This window comes from Corvus moneduloides, chromosome 8 (genome assembly GCF_009650955.1).
Source record: "Corvus moneduloides isolate bCorMon1 chromosome 8, bCorMon1.pri, whole genome shotgun sequence".
In the NCBI taxonomy this organism is placed as follows: Eukaryota; Metazoa; Chordata; class Aves; order Passeriformes; family Corvidae; genus Corvus; species Corvus moneduloides.
This window is the reverse complement of record NC_045483.1, coordinates 15,145,849-15,162,583: the sequence shown is the minus strand read 5'-3', so window position 1 is coordinate 15,162,583 and position 16,735 is coordinate 15,145,849. Positions and strand designations below refer to the sequence as shown.

At 43.3% G+C, this 16,735-nt stretch overlaps 2 protein-coding genes and 1 long non-coding RNA gene across 3 annotated transcripts; 2 read left to right on the top strand and 1 right to left on the bottom strand.

Moving 5' to 3' along the window:
* The first annotated feature begins 533 nt into the window (after positions 1-533).
* On the top strand, positions 534-2,272 carry LOC116447632. The gene is made up of 2 exons (XR_004241617.1): positions 534-926; positions 1,142-2,272. It is a non-coding gene; the product is annotated as an uncharacterized LOC116447632 (long non-coding RNA).
* Positions 2,273-10,370: 8,098 nt separating this feature from the next.
* Positions 10,371-12,013, top strand: LOC116447463 (homeobox protein vex1-like). Its single transcript, XM_032116648.1, has 3 exons — positions 10,371-10,593; positions 10,777-10,979; positions 11,629-12,013. Exons 1-3 carry the CDS (start codon positions 10,479-10,481, stop codon positions 11,989-11,991), a joined length of 681 nt encoding a protein of 226 aa, XP_031972539.1. The 5' UTR covers positions 10,371-10,478; the 3' UTR covers positions 11,992-12,013.
* Positions 12,014-14,291: 2,278 nt separating this feature from the next.
* LOC116447631 (homeobox protein vent1-like) lies at positions 14,292-16,378 on the bottom strand. The gene is made up of 3 exons (XM_032117009.1): positions 15,699-16,378; positions 15,316-15,554; positions 14,292-14,802 (listed from the first exon to the last, which is right to left on the bottom strand). The coding sequence occupies exons 1-3, from the start codon at positions 16,030-16,032 to the stop codon at positions 14,443-14,445; spliced, it is 933 nt and encodes a 310-aa protein (XP_031972900.1). The 5' UTR covers positions 16,033-16,378; the 3' UTR covers positions 14,292-14,442.
* Between the last annotated feature and the right edge of the window lie 357 nt (positions 16,379-16,735).

The window sequence follows — 16,735 nt, the reverse complement described above, 5'->3', positions numbered from 1 at the left end:
GAGCATCTTTACATAGGAGATGCAGTTTTATAATATAATTAATGTCCTAAAGGAAAGACAGCAACTTGAAAGCAAATGGTTAATGAATTTGTTAGCAAATAGGACTAAATATGGTGAAAGATGTTTCCCAGCCTTGGCATCCAGCACGGAGCCTCACTGGTGCCTGGATAAGCAGAGGAAAGCCTTGTACACAGACCTTGCTATCTCCCCAGTAAAGTCGTATTTGCAAGTGAAGGACATTGATAGAGATTCTCAAAATAGTGAGCTGGGGAAAAGGGGGGTGGGTTAGACTGAAAACACAGCACAGGCTTTGAGAACAAAAGGTCCTCTCACAGATTTATACTTTCCAAACACCACTGACGTATGTGAAAGAAAACACAGACAATAAATTCTCATTCTCAGCGCAGATTTCAAGACATCACTTTAATTATTCCTATCAGTTCTGTTGTCTATTGCACTCCTCCAACACATGAGCGATACTTCCCATGTTTTCAGCAGCACTTTTTGTGTACCCAATGTGCAGGTGCAGCAAATACCTTGGCAAGGGGCAAAGTGATTATCACTTAAGAAAACAGTAACACTGTATAGTTCATATTCCTTCAAGGTCTTGAGCAAAGCATAAATTCTCATGGAAACGAAGTTATTGCACTTCAAGAATCAGACAGCGAAGCAGGTAAGACTTACTGCTGCTTGTAGTGATGATTTCGCCACATTTTGTAATTTATAGACTTTTTTCTTTCCTTCTCTCCTGCATTTGTTCAGTAATTCAAGTAAGTATTTTCTCAGGTCTTAAATGTAAAAGCCTCAAATATTGTGCAGTAGTGCAATATATGGTAAAAGGGGATATTGCTACTAACTTGTAATTAATTTTCAGGTCAAGTCTACAGAGCTGCACTTCATTTTTCCTAAGAACTCTACACTTTCTTGTACGTATTTCAAAAACATTCACTGATGAATTTTTAACATACTAATTACTGTTGAGTCTCTGCTGAATCCTTTGCATTAATGTTGGTTATCTCATACTTCAACCTCTGTTTTAGTCTGCAGTAATCTTTAACAGCCTTATAGTTAAAAAGAAATGGTACTGTGTAAGGAATAGAAACCATTTTTATTCTCCCTAATATACACATTTATATTCCAGGCTTACTCTTGCCGCAAGTGGAGTGGATCACGATCTGGCTCGTTGTTCCTTTTTCCTATGCATATACTTCTTTGAGAATTGCTTCTAAAGAGGTATAGGGCATGGGAAAATGGGGCAACTGAGATACTTCATTACTCATCTCAAGCAGCATTGCAAAAGCAACAGTAGAAATGTTTAGAGAAAACAGATGTGTGAAGAAATGAAAGGTAAATTTATGAAACTCCCAATTAACCCTCAAAACCTGCACTAAAAGATACCAGCACTATTTACTCTGATCTAACAGCTAAATGTTGGTTTCCTCTTAAAATCCCATTTATTAAAAGAGCAATATTTTAAGCATTTCTCCAACTACATTATTAAACATATCCCCCTTGGTCTAATGTAAAACACATGCATCGCTAATAAGTTGCTTCTATAGTCCTTATTCCCATAAGCCTCCAACTGAAAATAACAGAAATGCAGTCACACACACTGCCAAAAATGCCACTCTTTCTCCCTGTCTCACAGGTGCTGGGAATCAGCTGTCACTGAATCCAGGTAATGCTGGCTCACGTGTGTAAAGCCCAGTCATGAAAATGCCACCTAAGTGGGTTGTCTGTATCACTTATTCTTAGGATTTTATCCTTTAAGATCCTAGGTACCTTTTACATGATGCCTGCATGTGTAGAATTGCAAAGTCTTCTCTTATAAAACCCAGTTAATAGTAAAACAAATTAAAAACATACTAATATCTTTTTCTTTCTTTCACCCACAGGTATCTTGGAAGTGGAAGTACAAGCTCTCTTTGCTCATTTCATTTAGTAGAAAAACAGTCATTAAACACAATTTTTATGTTTCTGTTCAATTACTTTCATTTACTCTAAATAACAATGTGTCACATCAATTCTGGGGGGAAAATACTGCTGTTATGAAATAATGTAACTGTACATAATGCGTGTCAAATAAATATCTAGTGATTCAGTCACAGATCAAAAGTTTGTGTTACACTGCATCTCAGTTTTTAACAATTGTTGTAAAGCTGTGGGCTCAGAAAGAGCAAAACAAGGTGCATTACAAGTCATTTTACTCGGTGGTTATTGTTATGCTACCATTCAATATTAAATGAATATTTTAGAAGTTACTTTTAATTTATCTCTAATAGTGTCGGAGGACTATTCTTTTTACATATCACTTTTTTTCTTAAATTAAAAGTCAATTTAAAAATTACATCCACAACTATATCTTTATTCACTAATTTCATATCAAAGCTTGTGGTAAAGAGAGTTTGTCAGGGATTATTTTTAATATTAAAAAAATATTAAATATATATAGTTATTCAAGTCAAAAGGAACCCCCACAATTACTGCATGAAAGGTGGAAAAAATACACACAAAACAAACAAAAGTATAAATAAACAAGAGACAACTCCCCATATAACTTAGTCTCTCATATTTCACATAAATTTCACATTAATATAAAATTTTAAAAGCAATTGCACCAGCAAAGTGTATATTTTACCTTTAATATGTTTCTTGTAAAACTCAGCCTATAACAAATCCCAGATCCCTATGCAGCAGGACTACAACTGATCCTTTTTCTTTTCTTACAGCACAGAATGCACAGTTTAAGTTCAAAGCTAATAGGAATAATAATGTCATGTTGGCCATTACCAAAAACAGAGGCAAATAAAGTGTTTGAGTTAGGAGTGAAATCTATAAAAATCGAGGCCAAATACGGTAGCAGCAAAGCAAGCGGCAAGACTGAACTGAACAACATGAACTGATAAACAAACACCTCTTTTACATGATTTTGACATTTTGTATGATTTGGGGTTGTTGGATGTTTTGGAGTTTTTGTAATGCTTTTAAAATCATTTAAGGAGAGCAAATCTAGTTCTCCCTCCTAATACCACTGGTTACTGATCCCACCTTCCACAGCTAAAGTGAAAACTTTGTTAGCCATAACATAACCTGTAATGGTTCTCAAACTCCAAACACCAGTCTCTGTAAGCATCTATAAAGTGATGACACAACAGGACATACAAATGTTGAAACTCTGAGCAGGTACTGAGACCAGAGCAAGCAGATCTGGAGGAGGGGTGGGACAGTGATGAGACAGTGAAGCCCAGAGTATTTACAGGGGTTTTTTTAACTCTATCCAGTTTATGCTTTATCTTTCAAACACAAATCACAACCCTATGCATAAACACCTTCCTGAAGGAGACTGAAAGGAGAGTAAAAGACATGGTTAAAATGTGGGTGGAGAGACCTTCCCCCTACCCCTTTTTTTTTTGGCACAGTGCAAGATACACTCTAATCATCATTAAAAAATAATTATTTTAAGTGGGAGCAATAAGCCTAGAGGGTAAGTACAGGATGATCCCATTCTGTAAGGCTTAAATAGAAAGACAGAATTTAAGCTATAAATATCTTTTTCACCTCCTAAAAACATCAGGCTAAGATGAACTTATGGAACAATGTAATGAAAATAACATACCAAGGTACGTGTCATATTGTTGAATAGTAAATACTCAGTGGTGTAAAATGAAGGGCTGGAAAAATGCAAAGAACTTTGCAATACAAAGGAAATCAGTATTAAGGGTTGTACTGTCCAGCAGGTGCATTACAGTTTGTATCCCTGCCTGAGTTAAATGGGCAGTGAAAGTTTTAACAAAGTTCCTGCTGCTTGTTTCTCTTTGTCATTGATCATGTAACTGCTGGGAAAAGGGAAAAATTGAACACAAGATGTCTTTTTTCAGAAATCATGCCCTCATATTGGGAAACACTGTGCATGGCATGTCTAATATCCTGCAGTTCTCGTGACTCCCTATTCCTACTTTTACTTCTCTGTATGCAAGCTTTAAACTACATCAGAGAACCAACCTACCTTGGTGGGGGGGAGGGGGGAATGTATCAGAAAAAAAAAAAATTCTGCTCCCCCTCTCAGTGGAATTATTTCACTGATCTGATTCCTTTTGTACCTGCACAAACAGCTGCATCAGTATAATACTTACTGGAAGAAATGAAAGAAGAGCAGCAGAAGTTGCTTATGCTGGAAGGACAGTTAGGAACCTCTTTGGAACTGCAGCATGAGAAAAAAGCTTTTACCCTTCCCCTGTACCCAGTTTGCCTAACACAAAATACCCATGACCGATTTGCCCTAGAGAAAAGTCTTTATCTCTGCCTATTTCAAAGACTCACAGAAGCTTGTAAATGTAATTCTTCTCTAAACACCACCTGTCAGCACTGCCGTAAGTGACAGTGGAAAAGAAATAAGGAATCATGGTCTGTGCATCCAAATGCAGGGGTTTTGCTACAAACACAACACAGTTAGCAGCAACATACTATGCTATGGACACTTACGTTCATTGGTTACTGAAACTGAAGGTAAATCTTCAAGTACTATTCCAGCATACACATAAAATTTTCTTTTTAAATTATTTTTGAAGATGCCTATAGGTCAGCTTTGTCACTCCATGTGAACAAGAGAGGTGTAGTTCCATATGAAAAACTGAGCAGATTAAACAACTCGCTGATGCTGGAAAGGAGTCCTTCACCACTTTCTCCTCCTCCTGCTTACCTTGGACCAATGCAGGCTAATTTCCCAAGCCCCAGATAATTCTTACCAAAGACGGAAAGGGGAAAATTCTTGGTCTTGGGTTAAAAAAAAAAGACATACCAGAACAAGGGGGAAAAAAATTCCACCAAAATGACTTCATGTATTTATCTTTGCTAATTTCAAGAGGTTTTTTTTCACTGAAGAACTGCAATTTAGTGATAATTTACACACCATGCATAAGTAATAAACGGAGGAAGGAGAATTTACACACCGTGCATGTGCATAGAGGGAGGAAAGAGAATATTGAAAGCCTGACTCAATACCTGACCTCAAATAGCTCAGTGTGGGACTAACCCGAGGGTTTCTTGCTCTAGTAAACAAATGCTACATCAATTTAATTAATGAGCTCTAATTCTTCCACCTCTCAATACTTGACCAGACAGTTAGATCTCACACAGCCCCCAGAGAGGACCCGCTGGGATTCAGCATCTCCCCAAACCCTTCCCTCCGCTGCAGCCGCTGCCGCGCCCTCGGCGCTCCCCCTGCTGCCAGCGCCCGGGGCAGCCGGCACGGAATGGCAAATACAGGGAGACTGGGTTTACAAAAGCAGAGGTGAAGGAAAGGAAGGACTGGATGTTTATGGAGCGTGTTGGAAGACAAGATCTATTGCGAGGATAGAAGAATTTGGGGCCTTTACGGGTTTTTTTCTGAGCTCTTTTCTTTCTGCAAGCCATTCATTTCAATAGTACAACCCCCTTCAGAACTTGGGGTTACAATGCTTATTCCTGTCAGTAAAACACATCTTTTACCATTATTGATAGTCGGCTTTGATATGCATCCACATTGTGGATTTATTTATTTATTTTTAAAACCAATCTTTGTAACTATTACGCAAACTACCGGGGCCTTAAAAGTAAAATCATTCTGGCATTATTCGATCTTAAATCCAGTTCATAGAATATGCATTACGATGCGGTCTGAATTCAGTCTTTTCAGTCTGATAAATTATTACTTTTTGTCCCCATATTCTTTCTCCGTTCTGCAGCACCAAAGCCTCACAGATACAGGTATGGGAAGCTGTAGATCAAGTGAAGAAGGAAAAGATAAAATAAAGAAGTATTACAATGAAGAAAGGCTAGTGACACAGCAAACAACTTATTTCTACTGTCGGGGGCAGGTTTCCCATGAGATGGGTCAAGCTTTTAAAGCTAAATCTCCCTGGGTTTTTTCCCTGTTGTTTTGGTTTTTTGATTTTTTTTTTTAATGCTTTATAAAATGTCAAGGGGGTTGAATTAAGATTAAGCAGTATTTGAATTTTAATTCTAAAAAATAAGTATTGTTTTGCATTACAGTGAGGGGAGGGGGATGTCCATTATCGTATAATGTAATTCAAGGAAGAAAAGCACTTCCCAAGCCAGGGAATGAGGCACTTTCCGGCGGCCGGCGCTGCCCCAGCGCGGTGACCGAGCCTGTCCCCAGCACTGCCCGGTGCCTCCGGGCGGCGACACCGGGAGGGAGGTGGCCAGCGAGTGACACCCTGCTGGAGCAGCGCTGGAGCAAGGAGCAGAGGGCAAACAGCTCGAAAAGATGGCAAAAAGGAAGCCCTGAAAATAGAAATCGTATTCAAAAATCAATATTTATTTACTAGTGAGTTACATCTGCATCTGCACATCAATCCAGTTCCCACCGTGCTCTACCGTAGTCTCCCCATCTGGAGAAAGTGAGGAATTATACTGACCTGCTGGCTGTAGAGACACCTGCATTTACTTATATAAAGCAACAAATCGACTCACTACTGAATGAATCAGCCTGTTTCTTCCTCTTTCCTTCCATGCTTCCAGCATTGCTCTGTGCAAGTTAAAGAGCTCATCCAACCTTTCTCCAAGCTGTTAAAGAAAAGCCATTTTCTTTTCTTTTTTTCTTTCCCCCCTGTTTCCTGCTAGCTTAGAAACCTAAATGGACTCCTTGATAGATCAGAGGGCCACCTAAACTCAGAGCATATGGGAAAAAGCATAGCCAGAAAGAGGGAAGGAGGAGGAGTGAATCAATCCCTTCCAACAGCAGAGCTGGTAGTACTACTCAACCTGCTTCGTTTAGATAGTCATGTCCTTTGTATGAGATAGAAACCTTACAAACTGCATTAATTTCTATCTGATGAGTGCCCTCAATATTTGTTAAAATAACTGAATAACCTGTCTCCAGTGTTTTTCATTGCTAGGATACTGCCAAATCCTACTACAGTTTCTGTGCATTAATATTTTCTGTGCACAAATCAACACCAGAAGAATGATCGTTGCTTTGCAGGAAATTATCTTCGCAACCGATGTAATGACTAAAAGCATTAACAACTATGAGACACTTCATAAAGTTATTTGAACAAGACACTTAAATAGACCACAGAAAGCACCATACTTGTTACCAGACGTTCTCACTGAGGGCTCTTTAAAGAAAAGCTGTCATTAAACCCCAACAGTAAAACGTGAGTCGGCTGCACCTTCACTACACTTACAACTTACCATTTACATTCAAAGTTTTGGTCATCATGGGTTTTGTAGTCCTCGTGTTCATAAAAAGTGCTAATAATCAATGGAAAATGGGATAAACGTTTCATCACAGGTTCTGACAAATGTTAATTGCTAACTAGACACACACAGCAATTACCTTTTGACTTGCAATTGCTCTCACGTGATGGTCGCTGATGAGATCCAATCACTCCATCAAAGTCCTTTTAATGGGAACTTTGCCTCAAGCCATGCTCTGTATCTTAGGTAAATTATCACAATAACACTCAACGGCATGAACATTAGCGTTTTTTAAAAAATAATTTATTTCAAGCATATTTTTGCTTGTGTTTGCCACCTTCCTAGCCACTGACACTCCTAGTTTTGTTGAGCTTCCTGTTTAGTTCTAACATTGCAAGTCAAATGACAACTGGCAAAAATAAAATTTGTTATTAATTAGGACACCGCCTCCCCAAAATCAATCAATCGCACACCACAAAACCCCAAGTCTCTAAATTTTAAATATCAACTGAAGGAAACATAACAGAAAGATCCTACAAGGGAAAAAAATCACATTAACAATACCAACACCCAGTAAAAACAAAATAAAATGTGTACTGATTTTCTAACATAATAGAACAGTACACATCTTTTTTAGTGCAGTCACATGCCAGCACAGGAAAGTTTAGTCATTTTATCATCTACTTCTGTTTACAGTAAGAGAGCCAGTGTCTAAAACAGCCACCAGAGTCACTTGCATTGTATGTCTGTACATGGTTTTCTGCATGAAAAAAGTAGGAAGGAAGCCTCACAAGCTAAACCATGGCATGAGTCTGGAAGACTGCTTTCCTAAGAGAAATATAAAATATTGTATTAGCTTCCTGTGTCTTTTGAAATTAAGGCTTTTCTCCTGACACAGTGCAACCTATTATTCCAATATAGTTAGATAATAACATGATCAATGATCGCAGGATAAAAAACCCAAAATACCCACAAACCCACAAGTTTCATTAACAATAAAATACAAATTTTAAAACTGCCATGATAGTGGCAAAAAGTTCGTTGTTTCAAGACAATTGTGCATCTATTAAAATAAGCACAATAATAATCAACAACTAGAAACATTACTTATAGCAAAGGAATCATGCCTTGCTAATCCTTCTGGTTAGATGTTGCCTGTAACACTAAAATTACAAGCATTCACTTCAGGAATTGTCTAGTACTTACTCATTTTTCCAGACCAAACTTTACTTTCTCCAGGATTAATTTGCAGGGTTTTAGGACTAGGAAACAGGCTAACTAAAAAATAATGGTCCATTATTTGTAATGGTCCCTTTCAGGCAAATCCTCCTGAACACTGAATTATTTCCCTGTAGTTTTTCCCATAACGTTATGGAAACTAAGGGTGGTGGTATTGGGTTGCCTTTGGATTGGTTTTTACTAAAAAGAAAAGCTGTAACTTCCAACTTACATCTTAATTGCTTTTAAGAACTGCAAATTGCTGTGGGTGGAATCAGAAGCACATGAAGACAATGCAACTACTGTCCCTGCTAGCTTAGTCAGAAGAGCTTTTCTGTAAAACCTAAAAGGTTTCAGGTCTGCAGTCATTTCTTTACCTCGAAGCATATGTGGTCACCTATTAGAAGTGTCATGTTTATTAAAAAAAGAAGAAAAAAAAAAGAAAAAAGAAAAACAGACTGTTCAGGTAGATATTCAAGAGAGCTTTCTGGCTTTTTTTCTTTTTACCACAAGAAGAAGAAAAGACTTCCTAAAAGCAGCTAAACGTATGTATGAAGAATATTCAAAATCAGTGTAAAAACTTCTTATATGTGTCATGCTTCAGCATAGTTAACAAAATTCCATTGCATTTAGTGGGAGAAAATAGTATTCCTACCTGACAGACATAGAAAACCTAAGAAGAGAGAGAGCTGCGAGTGTAGCGTTATCTTACTCCTGCCATCTCGCTATAAATACATCACCCTTCATAAAAGGTGACATGAATTTCTTTGAAGTTTAAGAATTAGCACGTTGTCTCAAACATGTTCTGCTCCGCGTGGAAGCTGCTTCATTATCTCTGACTGTATAAACTCAAGCAGCGGTGACTGTTTACTGAGACAACCTGTAAATGTGTTAGCCCGTGTTTGCAGAGGATAAGGACTGTGCCATCCCAGGCCCACTTCAGACCGTAAAAGTGGTTCTTTTCTCACCCTTATCGGAATCATCCTTGAACAGACTGCCTCTGAACAGAGTTTACACTCCTCTTCTTTGATCTACTTCATAAGAACATCAGAACTGTTTACTTTGAAATGCACACACTTCTTTCTTGGGATGACGGGAAAGGAGATGGCGTTTAAAGACATGAACAGATAAATTCAAGCAAACTAGTCATTTTCTCAGTGTTTCCTGTCCAATGTCCTGACTCATAACCTCTCATTGCTTAATCTTATTCTTAGATAAATTCATAAGCATGAACTCAAATTATTGAGAACTTCCCACCCTATTTTCTGAAAATGACCTAACAAATTGCTAAACGAATGCCGCTGTGCTCTAGTTTCAACCATTCTCTCCCTGAAGACTTCCCAAAATCTCTGATACTACATAAACTGAGTCAACAAGTGTACCTAAGACTTCAGAGGAAGAGGAGAGTCCTGACTGCAGCACTCTGCCTCATGGACAGCACCAAAAAAAATTTAACCCCTCACTTTCCAAGTAACTCCAAGCTCAAATGAGCTCTACCGACCCAGACCTAGTAAAGAACACCGAGTTCCTCACAGGCATATTGGCAAGACACTGTATCAGTGTTTCTTCAAGATTTCTATCTGACGAGGACTACTTACTTGTTCCTACCTCACGTCCCTACTTCCGCTGCTGATAGAAAGGCAAAGGGATTCTTTCAAGCCTTGCATCAAACAGGCAAGAGGGACTCAAAATCTGGGAATAGGACTCATAAAAGAGGCTTTTCCCTGTCCTTCTTCGTTATCAGTCCCTTCTGAATCCTTGTCCTTCGTAGTAGGAGATAAAGATCGAAAATCAGGGGGGCCGAGGGCAGCTCGGGCAGCGTGGAGAAGCCCAGGCCGTGTTGCAATTCCCAGCACCTACGTGGTGAGGAGACGACTCCGCGCTGAACTTGGCGCCAGGCCAGGCAGCCTTGAGTTCTGCAAACTACTGCGCTCGGAGATTAGGCGGATGTAACAATCACCTGAAAGGGGAGATTAAAGCCCCTCTAAATGAGGTCCTTTGTCCCCGGCCTCATTTGATGCTTTGGGCCTTTTTAAACCACGGCGGGGAAAGCGCTTTAAATGTTTGTCCGGGCGGCTCCAGTGAGGGCCGGCAAGGCTGGGGACATGGAGAAGGGCTCCTTCTCGGTGGAGTGGCTGGCCCAGAGCAGCCGCGGCGGAGCCCCGGAGATGCCCGGTGAGTCCCGGCCGTGCCCGCTGGGTCCCCCCGCACAGCGGCGGCCGCGGCACTTTCGGTCCCCGCGGGCGGCCCCGGCGGGGCACGGCCGCCACCGCGTCACCGCCCGCGGGGCCCGGGGCCCGCCGAGGAAAAGGTGCCCCGAAGGGTCCCCCCCTCAAACGCCCCCGTCTGTTCCCGCAGACTCGCCCCGGGACCGGGAGGCCGCCGAGCGCCGCAGCCCCGGGCACGAAGCGGAGTCTGTGGGCGCCGTGCCCGGGCGGTCCCGCACCAAGTTCTCGGCCGCGCAGCTGCAGGAGCTGGAGCGCAGCTTCCGAGAGCAGCGCTACATCCGCGCCGGCGAGAAGCGGCGCTTAGCCGCCGCGCTGAATCTCTCCCAGAGCCAGGTGAGCGCGGGCTCGCCCTCCGCCCGAGCGGGACACGGCCCCGCGGGGGTGGGAGGCACCTCACGGGCACCGGGGGACGGGGCAGTGACAGTGACAGCTCCTGCAGGTGCGACGGCCCGGGCTGCCCGCCAGCCTCGCCCAGCTGGAGCAGACGGGCTTGAGCAGACTGACAGCCCTGCCTCGCCCGGCACTGCCGCGCCCGTCGCAGCTCCGAGTCCTCCAGAGACAAGGTGCAAATGGAAAATAGTGGGTGCAAGTTCAAAAGCTGAAACTTCACAGGGGGTGAAAGTACTTCCACAATCTCCAGAACGTCAATCTTCAGGATAGTTCTTTCTTATGGTTATGTATCCATTTGACAGGTTCATTGCGGGATTTTTTAACAGAACTACCCCTACCCAGCCCTTATAGCCCCACTGCACCAGTCTTGTGTTACAGCTCTGGTCCAAATCTGAGTATTGGCTTGCCATGGATCATGGAATCTTCACAGTTTGATTCCTCATGTCAAGACAATTATTCTAACGTCATTAGCCCTACACCTTTACTGTTAATGCATCCTGTTATTTTGACAATAATTCTGCCTTCAGGGTGTATTACTATATGGAAAAGGGATAAGTGGTTTGGTTCTTGACTCTTTTTTTCTTATCCTCAGATAAAAACCTGGTTTCAGAATCGTCGTATGAAGTTCAAACGCCAGACCCAAGATGCCAGGATCGAAGCTCTTTTCTCAGGCTTATTTTTACCCTATCATTGTTACCCAGACACAGCTACATCCAGCCAGCCTCATGGGATGGATGTCAATGTCTCTGCTACCTCTGCTGTTTCCCTTCACTCAGCTATGCCAAACCCTGCCTTTTTGTTGCCTTCTGTTCCAGATCAGTCGCTTCAGCCAAGCCCAGCTTTACTACTGCCTCCCGGGCCAGGATTATCTTGTTGCTCTTCTGTTCTTCCAGCAGTGACTCTAACCACTGAACATAAAAGACTGATGTTCCAACCAGATCTTCCTTCCTGTTAATGTCAACGATTATCAGTAATCTCAAAAAGAAGTGCCAAATATCTCTAACTATTTAACTTATTTTGTTATATTAAATAAATTGATGGTTCTTTGAATTATTTTCTTTAACATAAAAAAAAAGTTTGATTAGCAGAGAAAGTAATTTACCCATATGAGAGAAGTTGTACTGAGTGGAAGTGGAGGACATGAAACCTCTCTTTATTCCTACAGATTTCACCATGCTGTATGGAAATTTCTATGTAAACTTTGCCTGTCTAAAAGTTTTCAGACAATAACCTATAATCATGTGGGGATCTCCACTGAAAAAGTGGAGTACTGTTTGCACTGAAATTTACATAACAACTATGTCATTTAATAGACAATGGTGTTAAAAACTTTGTCTATTCTACTTGATCGTGGGTTTTTAAGGAAACATTTGTAAACTGCAGCAAGTGCATTTAAATTAAAATGTTACTAAAGGTAAAAAACGCTGTGAACAAAACTGAATAAGTTGTCCACTATTCTCATTTATGTGTATATTCTGCACCATTCTTCAAGTGGTCTCACCTGTTTTTTGATGGACTTGTTGCATTTATGCACTTGAAGAGAGATGAGGCTAAGGAATTAACTGGCAAGCATGTATGTTGATGCCAATGTCAAGCATACTTGCAATTTAAATCCGCTTATGGAAACGAATTGCTCACCAATTCAGGTCTCTTGGGACACTCAAAAAAAAAAAAAAAAATCACTTTTTACTTCCAAAAGCTGAACTGTAACTTGATAGCCTCCCTGATTTTTAAACTGTAGAATTAGCTTAGGCTTGCTCTTAGGAACACTTAGGGCTGTTCCTAAAAGTCACAAAGCAAGCTTTATGGAAAATGGAAAAGCCAAAACTTTAGACTATGGGAAACAAGATACCTTACATCAGTATAAAGCAGCTGCAGCAGGTGTGGCTACATCTCCTTCCCGATCCAGAGCAATCTAACTTGCTTGCTAGGTGGTGGTTAGACTACTTTGCAATTGTAAAGAGAAAAAAATTATCTCCACAGAACAAAATAAAAAACCACCACCACCGAGAAAGAAACCCAAATCCTCCCTTTCCTCTGCTCACAAGGGGGAAAAAAAAGGCCTGCAACAGCTCTGTGCCATGCATTCCCTTTTTCCCTCTTCTGCCTCCCCCCCTCCATTCCGTTTGGTAGACAATAGGGAGGAGGGGAAGTTGGAAGGAATTTCCTCCACCACACCCCATCTCAGTGTCCCACCAGGGCAGTGCTGATCGGTGACACAGCCAGGCAGCTGAAGGGACAACTTGTGCATTTCTCAGTCACTTTGAATACACTCTACAGAAAGTTCCCTTTACCACTTCCAAGTAATTTTTTCATGAGTGAGAAGCCCCTAGGCTGTTAAATCGAAACTCTTCATGATTCCCTGAATTAAAGAGGGTGGAGGGTGGAAATTTAGACTACAATGCAACAATCAAGTAATGTATTTAAAAGGCCTTTCAGGCAAATTAACGTAACTTCATTAAAATCTAGACTAAGAAATAAGTAGTGTTAACTAAGCACTTTCAGGAGGAGTGAACACCAATCGCAGGAAGAACTGAAAAAACCCAACAAATTTCAGGATTACTAAACCAAAATTTGAACCCTTTACATGTTTAAAGGGAATAGATCAATTTGCTAAAAAAGTGAAAATTGCAAAGTATGCAATTATAATTGCTGTTTAGTGGTGAGACAAAGGCCAAATTTTCAGGTTACAATCCCATTCAAATTATACGGCTTTGAAACCAGACACAATTACGCCCAAAATTTTTTTGCCTAGTGTTTGTTTTAGAAATTGTTAAACTTTACAATTCCACGATGAAGGCCTGATCCATTTAATTTCTGTTTAAAGACATGCTGACTTAATAAATTTTGATTATTACGTCTGCTGCCTTCACATGGAAGATGGGATTGTACTTGTACCATTTGATTTATATCCAGAGCCAAAACTCACCGACAGCTTATCCTTCCCCCTGGAAGATGCACTTAGTTTAAAGCACAATGCAGGGCAATTGGGTGCGGTTACCTCTGTCCAGGCTACCAAACACTCAACAACAGAAAGACAGTCTCTGTGGGAGGATAGGAAAGTGAAACAAAGTGTATGAAAATATCTAAACCCATTACCTTTACAGGAGGACAAGTGACCATCGCAGTTTACATAGCACAGGTGCAGCCTTTTATAGACTTGACACATATAACTCTGTTCAGATTTATATATATACACATTTATGAAAAACTGGGGATGTGTAATGAAAACCATCTACCTAGTACATTTCAGACTAGATTTATTAATATTTTAATATTATCAAATATAAAATTATTCATTTTCACATTTAACTTAAAATAATAAAGACACTCTTCCAAATCAGGCAAGAGATTCTGAGCATGAAATACATTACAGTAGAAAACACTCTTCCCCTTTGGTTTTTCATTATAATGCATATACACGGTGGCATTGCTTGTCCATTTTGTTCTGAATAACTGGATGGAAAGAAGGATGAGGAAGAAGGTGTGGATGGTAGTACGGCAGTTCATTTGCCATAAAGGGGTAGGTGCTTTGCGATGCGTCATATCTGGGAAAGGAGAAGCCAAACTGCACAGCAGGGACTGGGGTAAAAGGCAGGAGTCTCTGGTGCTGGGCAGCAAACGAGTAGTGGAGACCATCCTGAAACAGAGCTGGTGAGGTCCCCGGGGCATAGCTGTAGAGTGGAACGGGGGACACAAGGCTGTGCTGGTGGTCCTGTATCTGTCTCTTCAGTTTCATCCTCCTGTTCTGAAACCAGGTCTTGATCTAAGCAACAAAAAGAAGAAGGGGGGGGATGCAGGACATGAATCAGAGACTTTGCCTAAAGACGATGTGCAAACTATGAACAACCGTATCTCAGCTGCTTTTGCCATTCTGCTTCAGATGGAATTGACACAGCTGGACTGATGCTTTTGGCCTACTTAACAGAGGGCATAGGACCTGCGGGATGTCCAGGAGAGGGTGGCTGCGTTCAGGGATTAGCCATTAATCACTTAAGAGTCTTTAAAACCAGATATGAGCTCTGCATGGTCTATGCAGATCGCCGTATATCCAGGACGGTTTACCTCACTAAGAAATAAAAAACCCTCAATAACTTCCCGTAGAAAGTGTCGCAAACTTCCTGGAGTGCTAACTCGTTAATCCCCGAGGGATCCCACAGCCCCTGTTAACTCAAGAGTGCTACGTCTCCTCATCGCAGGAAATCTCGATGCAAAACCGCAGACCCTGGCTGCTCCTGCCCGCCGGGGCCGGGAAGGATCCGCCTTCTGCGGGACTAACCTGGATCTCCGAGAGCTGCAAGGCAGCCGCCAGCTTCCTCCGCTCCGTGGCCCCCAGGTACTTCTGGCGCTGGAAGGTCTTCTCCAGGCGGCAGACCTGCTCCGAGGTGAAGGCGGTGCGCGCCCGCCGCTGCCGCCCGCGGGTCCCGCCCGCCGCCGCGGCCCCGGCGCGCTCCCCGCCCGCGCTCTCGCTCTCGTAGCCCGAGGACTCGTCGGCGCTGAGCCAGCCGCCGTCGGGGGCTGCACGGGAGGAGATGGGGGCAGCGGTGAGGCCTCTGCCCCGGCTGGAACAGTGCCTCCGCCGCCCCTCGGCCCTGCCAGGTGTGTCACCCCAGCCCGCTCGCCCGCTCCCCTCTTCTCCCTGCCTGTTCCCTCCTCACCCACCTGGCTCAGACGGGCAGGGGTCAGTGATGTCCCGGGGATCGTCTCGGCTCCTCTCCGCCGCGCAGGGCTCGCTGTGCACGGGCTGGCCCTGCTGGGAGCTGCCCCGTCGGGGTTTGGCTGTGACCAGGCGGGTGGGACTGCCCAGCGAGGTGGGGGCACGGGGAGGGGGCGCACAGCAGATGTGGGGCCTGACCCCGTGGGGCTTGGTCTCTGCCGAAGGGATCTGGGCCTGGTTCATGGCGGTGAGGGCACGGGGGACCCATGGCCTCGGCCAGCTCTTATATGAGCGCTCCGTCCGGGGGTGGGGGGGTCGTTTGTAAGTGCGAACACACATCAAAGTGGGAATCGAGCAGAGATAACAGCTACCAGCGAGCAGGAAAGTTCACACGTCTGGCAAATGTCTACAGCCCTTGGCTCCAGCGTGTCTGCGGGGCCGGGGAGACCCCCTTGAAGTGCAAAGCTGCCTCTCTCCCCTGGAGGGCAGGGCACGGGCAGCCCCAGCCCCGCAAACAGGCGTCTAAAGACACCGTGGGTGCCGGTGGCAGCGCGGGTTTACCACTCCCTGTTCAGTCGCACATTGCACAGGTGCCGGAAACCAGCCCCGAGACCCGCACCCACGAGGCCGGGACAGGGATGAGGGGTAAGGAACCTGTGGTAGAGCCTTCCAGCCCCGCCGTCCTTTTCCCTTCCTGGGAAAAGCCGTGGGGGGCCAATATCAAGAAGTCCCTATCCACGAGGCTAAGCCCTCACTCCCGGGGCCAGAGCCAGGCTGGGGGTGAACAGGGCCCCGGGCCTTCTCAGCTTGAACTTGGCGCCGTCTGTCTAGCCAGAAAACGCAACCCATCTCCCCAGTCGTTTAGTGATCAAAGCATTAAGTGGGCAGCGGAGCTCGCACCTCATCAACTTCATACTACCGCAATCCACACGCCCTTCCCGAGATGAACGATGCCCTTGTAATGCAGGGAGGATACCAAGACATCCCCCAGCACAGCTTGGTTGGGGGAAAGGGACATCTCGGCACCTTAGCCCGTCTCCAG